The 7,491-nt window shown below is 45.7% G+C and overlaps 1 protein-coding gene across 1 annotated transcript; it reads left to right on the forward strand.

Moving 5' to 3' along the window:
* The first annotated feature begins 292 nt into the window (after positions 1–292).
* LOC104274979 (interleukin-17F-like) lies at positions 293–2,970 on the forward strand. The gene is made up of 3 exons (XM_009870785.1): positions 293–319; positions 1,179–1,423; positions 2,733–2,970. The coding sequence occupies exons 1-3, from the start codon at positions 293–295 to the stop codon at positions 2,968–2,970; spliced, it is 510 nt and encodes a 169-aa protein (XP_009869087.1).
* Positions 2,971–7,491: the final 4,521 nt, after the last annotated feature.

Genomic DNA, 7,491 nt, shown 5'->3' on the forward strand with positions numbered 1-7,491 from the left:
TGCCTGAATAAAGTGAATTGGCTGATTTGGGATTCTGATGACATAGTATCTACCCTCCCCTTTCTGGAGGAAGACGGAAGGAAGTGGGCTAGAAGATGAAATATCAGCTCCTAACCTCGGGTCAGGTAAGCCAGCTACGTGCAATGGAAAGGATGGTAGTGGTTGAGCTTCACTATAAAAAGGAGACCACAACTGGCTTTGAGACACTCACAGGGTGGAAGAGGACTCGGAGAAGGAGAACTCTTGTGCACTGTCACCGTGTGCATCCACCTAAAGCGGCAGAGAGGTTGCCATGGCTTTTGCCAGCTACGCTGCAGAGGTAAGTCACTACATTTGGCTTAAGTGTTAAGATCTATTTGCTGCAAGAGAAAAAGTAGAATTCAGATCCCATGATGCTGTTATCTACAAGCAACCCTTTTGGTCTTAGCTGGAGTTGACTGGGGTGCTGAGTATGATACAGCTTTCTGTCCTGAGCTTTGGCAAATAGGTTTGGTGCCTGAGTAACAAGGAGGCAATGGACCATCCAGTATTTATCTGTAAGGACAGCATTGCGGTTGTGGACTTGGGGGAGACAGTCTTTTTCTCAGACCACATGCTACCAAAATCAACGAAGTTTCACTGTGAAGTGAATGTCTGTGCAGTTAACTTTCAAACCCGGGCAGTATTTGCAGCGCTATCAACTCTTGTGATCTTCTTAAAAGATTTGCATTTATCTGTCTTCTTTTCCTAAAACCCAAGTTCCTGGAAATGGCCCAAGAATCTCAGATTTCATCAAGATAAAAGGTTATTTCTAGCAGATGGCCAACCTCTCCCGCCCTGAAAAAGCATATGGCTTACTAGGTTTCTAAGCTTAGGCATGGGGTCATCTGAGTCCTTACCGTATCTTGTAAATCATAAAACATTAATGTTTGACTGCAGAGAAGGACCTTTCACAGCTTGTTGGAGAGACATTCTTCTTAGTATAGAGCCAACTATGAATCAGAATTTGATTTGGAGCTTAAAGTGCATTTGGATGAGTATTATCAGCACCGTTGGGCTATTTGCTCGTGCTGGCCAGTCTCACCCAAATACAAATACGAAGACGGTCCATTGATGGTCCAGTCTAGTTAAGACTTTGCTCTTTGTGTTCTCTCTTTCTTGGCTGAACAGAGCTAAGAACACCTTTTTTTCTCTCCCAGTTCAGGTCACTGCTGTTCGTCCTGGTTCTAGCACTCACTGTAAGGAGCTCACCACATGGAAGGGTTCTTAATCCTCAATATTTTAAGCATGGTGGCTCCGTGAGGTTTAGGGAAGATTGCCTGAACCGAAAGGATCTCAAGTTCCCTACAACAGTGAAAGTTGACATTCGTATCAGCAATCCAGATCATGCCTTTAGAATGGTCCATGATGTCAGGAACCGGTCTCTCGCTCCTTGGGATTACAGGTAATAGTTTAGTTGTCATTTAAATTGCAGTGGCTGAGCTACACAGGTGTTTTTTTGTTGTGAACAATGGCTGGTTCTCAACATATGCCTGGAGTCCTGTGAATAGTACAAACACTTCCTGACACACACTTACATTTTGATGTTGGGTGAGATTTCTCCAAGAGAAACTGTTTGCAGTGCAAAGGGACATCGTTGGAATGCTTTCTAATCAACTTGTCAATCATTGTCAATCATAGAAATATGGAATCTTTGAGATTAGAAAAGACCTTTAGGATCATCAAATCCAACAGTTACCCTAGCACTACCAGGGTCACCACTAACCCATGGCCCCGAGCACCACATCTCCATGGCTTTTAAATATCTCCAGGGACGGTGACTCCACCACTGCCCTGAGCAGCCTGTTCCAATGCTTGACAACCCTTTCCATGAGAAAGTTTTTCCTTATATCTAATTTAAACCTCTCCTGGTGCCTCTTGAGGCCATTTCCTCTTGTTCTATCACTTGCTACTTGGGAGAAGAGACTGACCTCACTTCGTTACACCCTCCTGTCAGGGAGTTGTAGAGAGTGAGAATGTATCTCCTGATCATCCCTTTCTCCAGACTGAACAACTCCAGTTTCCTCAGCTTCTCCTCATCACACTTGTTCTCTGGACATTTCTTCAGCTTTGTTGCCTTTTTCTCCAACAGCTCAAGGTCTTTCTTGTTGGGAGAGGCCCAAAACTGAACAGAGGGCTCAAGGTGCTGAGTCTAGGGGGTCAATCCCTGCCCTAGTCCTGCTGGCCACACTAGTGCTGATTCAGGCCAGGATGCCGTTGACCTTCTTGGCCACCTGGGCACCCTGCTGGCTCGTGGTCAGCCAGGCGTCCACCCACACCACCCGGGCCTACCAGGCAACTTTCCAGCCATTCTTCCCCAAAGCTGCAGCGTTGCATTGGGTTGAAATGATGATGAAATGAAATATAGGAAAAGAAAGATGTTGAGTACATTGTAATTTCATATTTTTCTAACTAAAAGAATTTTTATTATCAAAACCAAATAGAAATAAATTGTCCACCTGCAACCAATTCTGTATTTCACCCAGCTCCATTCCATTCATCAACTTTTAAAGAATGATATGGCAGTATTCCCCTCCCCAAACTGATTCCATTTCCAGGCAATCATTCTAAAAATGTTGAGAGTAGGGAAATTCTTTGGCTGTGTCTCACAGTGGGGATACCCAGGTTAATAGTGTGGTGCTTTGATGGAGATAAACAAGAAAATCCTGCCAAACCATGTTGTGCGAGCGCATAAACCCCTTTTGTGCCTCCAGGCTTGACGAGGACCCCAACCGCTTCCCCCAGGTGATTGCTGATGCCAAGTGCCGCCTCTCCAGCTGTGTGAACCCCCTGGGGCAGGAGGACCACAGCCTCAACTCGGTCCCCATCCAACAGGAGATCCTTGTCCTGCGGCAGCAGACGAAGGGCTGCCTGCCCACCTACCGCCTGGAGAAGAAAGTCATCACTGTGGGCTGCACGTGTGCCGTTCCGATTGTCCACCACCAGTCCTAGGAGGGGTTGGTGGGAGAAACAACAGCAGGAAGAAAAAAAAATGTCTCCTTCCAACATCTCATGGGGGAGATGCTTGCCTTGCACCCCTGGAATACAACACTTCTTTCCCAAATCTGAGCAAATTGCCTCCTTGAAAGTACTGACTCTTGCTGTTGGTCACTTCTGAATGGAAGTCACTGGGAGCTGGTGATGGAGGGGAGAGAGGGGGATGGAGGAAAAGTTTGATTTGTGTTTCCAAGCAGGCAGGAGGTAAAGCAATACTTTTTTTTTTTCCTGAGTTTTTTTTCATTGCTCCTTGTATCAGTTTGGTTAATCAAAGGAATTACAATTTCAAAATTTGGCAGTAAATTGCCCTAATGTTTACGTGCCAGCTATCACTACCACAAAATATTCATTCTCCTGCACTTTCTCCCTCCCTTCCTCACCCCTTGGCCCCTTTTCCTTCTCCTGCCGTTCCTTCTTGCTAGTGTATTACTGGTGTAAATCTGATGTAAGTGTCACTTGGCCTGATTCTCATCGCATTCCAGGTTTGTTTCACTGCTGCTCCATGGCGAGCAGCAGCTGACTTGTTCCAAAATATTTTGGGAGAGAATTGAGTCCACTTTCATTGAGCATTAAAAGAACTAATGAGTTTATATTTCTGTTTTTATCTTCTATTTATGACTGTATTTATGGCTTTGTACCTGCTTAGAGTATCAAAAAAAAGCGTAAAAGTTTACCTGTATTTATTCAATAACTTATCCTCTGAATAAAAGTTGTATATTATTTAAAAGAATGTTGGTTTACAGTGGGTCAAAATGAAAGCAGAAACAGAGGAAAGGGTTGTGCTGCAGTAGCACTGAGAGATTTCAGCACAGATCAAGTTTTCCTGGTGCAGTGATATGAGTAAGAGGGAGCGCAAAAGAACTTGCAGCCTAAATAGATGTAAAGATACAAAAAAAGACTGAAAGTGGTAAAGCGAGGTCATAGGTAGAGCTGAGGGAGCTGGCAATGGAGCCAGGTTCTCTAGACCACTGGGATGGTCTCTAGAGTGGTGGGAGAGGAGGTGAGAGACATGACATTGCAGGACTGCAGATGAAATTTGGGATGGGGATCTAGGCTGGTTCACCTGAGCTGGGAAAAGCCTGTCCTATGTTCTTCCAGACACGATGTCAAACTTAAAAGCAACCTCCTCCTCCACCAGCTGGATGGTTGGCTGAGTGGGAATGCAGGGAAAGATGCAAAGATGGCTTCATCTCACCACTCTTTCGGCAGCCAGATACTAGATGTTTGGCTTGAAGTGGTGGATGAGGTACTTTCTACATCAAGGAAACAAAGAATAAAGACCTCCAGGGCATGACTGCCTGTGGAGCTGAGACATCCTAACTTAGCAGTGGATGAATTGCCCTTTCTTTCCCTCAGCTACACGATCAGCATAGCTTGGCAAGACTCCTTATTATTTTATCAAATTGCTGCAGTGTTGCTTTTTTTTTTTATATTACTCATTTTTCACCCAGAGCTGAGCCAGATACTCAAACCTCTGTCTTTGATTTCTCCTGGTGGAGGTCTTAATCTTCAATTTTCTCTCTCACCTGCATTTAAACCAGGGTAAACCTGTGTGCAGGAATTCTCATATTTAATTTTGACTGCACAGAATCCACTTTAAATTAGATCCACCTGGTGCAAGTGGACCCTGGGTTTCCTCCTGGGGAAGATGAGACTTCGGATCTAAATGACTCTTTTGGTGATAATCTGTCAAGTCATAGATTCATAGAATCGTTTAGGTTGGACAAGATCTTTAAGATCAAGTCCAACCATTAACCCAGCAGTGCCAGGGCCACCACAAACCCATGTCCCTGAGCACCACATCTACACGGCTTTTAAAACCTTCAGGGGTGGAGACTCCATCACTGCCCTCGGCAGCCTGTTCCAATGCTTGACAACCCTTCTGGGTGAAGAAACCTGTCCTAATATCCCACTTAAACCTCCCCTGGTGCAACTTGAGGCCATTTCTTCTTGTTCTGTCTCTTGTTACTTGGCACAAGAGATCAACACAGAAACCCCGTGGGTCACTGAGAGCCAGTTCAACAAGCCCTGTGTAGCAAGGTGGGGAAACCGTCTCGATCAGTTACAAGCAGATATAGTCATTTGTGGCAGCAGCTGTTTCATTATGACCACCAAAGCCCTTCATGTGGTGGAGCGCAAACCCACGGAGGCATCTTCTGAATGCTCTTGTGTAACACCAGCTCTCCTCTTACAGTAACCGCTGACCAGGAAATCGCACACTGCACACCCCGTTTCTTACTTCTGACCTATTTGTCTCCTTCTTTACAGACCTAGCTCATGGGGTTGTCCTCACTCGTTTTTGCAAGGAGGAAACTAGCCTACATTTCTCTCTCCAGACATAATTATTTTAGCACTGGGGGCATGGCAGCTAAATGGGTATAAACCCCTGGGCTGATGCTTAGCTTAGTTTAGGAGTTGCTCTAACTGGATGAATTTTACAGTTGGTAATTAAGAAAACGCACAGGTCCATAACAAAGGAAGTCTCACCCATGGGTTTTGAGGTTTTCCAGCGAGCGCTACCAACTGCAGCCCACACACCTCTCAGTAAGACGTGCGGTTGTACACGGGGCATGCTTCTAAATAAAATGAACAACAATGGTTATTTCCCTCTAACAGCATCATTCTTAGAGTGCGATTGGTTGTAAATACGAGCCTGATTATTTTTTAGGGGCTGGCTTTTGCAATGAAGTAGGTGGCTGGCTTTCATTCCCAGCAATCTAAGAACATGGCAAACAAGTTTGTGCTTCTTGTAAAACAGCACAGTCATATCACCACCAAGAGCAAGTACAGTTCACAGCTGAGGATCAGCTTTTCTAAAGGCTTTGCTCCATTTTAATCCCCTTTAAGTGACAAACCCAGGCCCTGGATGCCCAGCTGAGCATCTCTAGCTCTGAAACATAGCTTGGAGAAGCCTTCAGGGACTCAAGTTGTTTTACCAGGAGGAGAAGACACAGCTCTAGGTACAGCAGCAGTCCTGCAGTGTCTTCTCATAACCTGTTGGGCTAAGCAACCTACTGTCACAGGTAAGTATCTGAGCCTTGTGGCCTTTCCTATTCTTTTCCTCTTCTGTTGGTCTCTCACTAACCTCCTTTCCCATCCCCTTGCCCACCTCAAGCAGGGATCACGTTGTGTAGCAGCTCTCCTGGGGTGTTGGAGGTAGTGTGCTGCAGCGACCTCATCATTGTCATGGGCTGGGAGGGACAGCAGTGTCGTGAACCTGGGTAGATGCCTCCTGGCAGACCTGTGCTTTGACCTACAGATGTGTTGGCCTCAAGATGAAAGTCAGGCTTCTTTGGACCCTTGACAACAGGCAGATGAGGGTGTTCAAAGGGTCTGCAGGACAGGTCAGCCCATTCCACAAAATCATTGCATTTAAAAGTACACAGAAATTGAGTATCTAATGAATGCAAAGGCTGCAAACCCAAAAGGTTGTAACAACACAAGAACTGTTAGTGTTTGTGGTCAGGAAGCCAGAGGAGAAATGGCTTGAAAATTCAGAAGTCGTCTTAGCTTGTTGAGAGACAAAACATACAAAACACTAAGTGAATGAGCGTCATGTGGGTCAGTTCTGTGGGGATATGTGGTTTGGTGCCAACATGATGGGCATAGTTGATGGGATGAATTTCCATATCTGCTGTGAATTCTGGCTGTCCTGGGAGATGGCCTGGCAGATCAGACCAGAAACTGGCTCCCATGTCACCATCATGGGTTAAAATCATAGAATCATAGACTGGCCTAGGCTGGAAGGGTCCTTAGAGATCATCTCGTCCAACCTCCCTGTCATGGGCAGCGATGCCTCTCAACTAGATCAGGCTACTCAAGGCTCCATCCAACTTGGCCTTGAACACCTCAAGGGAGGGGACAGCCACAATGTCCCTGGGCAATTTATTCCAAAGTCTTGCCGCCCTCAGACTGAAGAATTTCTTCCTAAAATCTAATCTCAATCTATTCTCCTTCAACTTAAACCCATTTCCCCTTGTCCTATCACTGGACACTCTTGTAAAAAGTCCCTCCTCAGCCTCCCTGTAGGTTCCCTTCAGGTACTGGAAGGCAGCTATTAGGTCCCCCCGAAGTCTTCTCTTTTCAAGACTGAACAACCCCAGCTCCCGCAGCCTGTCCTCGTAGCAGAGCTGCTCCAGCCCCTGGATCATCTTTGTGGCCCTGAGACTTGTCTTGATCTCCTTGTTTTGTATCCTTCTTCATCTTACTTCTTTGCTCTCTGATATTTTTAACCTTGTGCTTAAGAAGAATCCAGATGTGTGGCTAAAGTCTTATCTTCTACAGCACTGTAATAAGGCAGGGACAAAAAAAAAAACAAACAACAAAACTGCTTAAAACGTCTGTGATCACCTGCTACTGCTTGGCTGGCTCCAAGCTGTTGGTAGTGGTGGGACTGTGTGGTGGTGGATTTCAGGAGCTGAGAAGATGCCAACCAGGCTCAGCACCAGAAACAAACCACGCCTTCTGTCTATGCTA

This window comes from Apaloderma vittatum, unplaced genomic scaffold (genome assembly GCF_000703405.1).
Source record: "Apaloderma vittatum isolate BGI_N311 unplaced genomic scaffold, ASM70340v1 scaffold3586, whole genome shotgun sequence".
NCBI classification, from domain to species: domain Eukaryota; kingdom Metazoa; phylum Chordata; class Aves; order Trogoniformes; family Trogonidae; genus Apaloderma; species Apaloderma vittatum.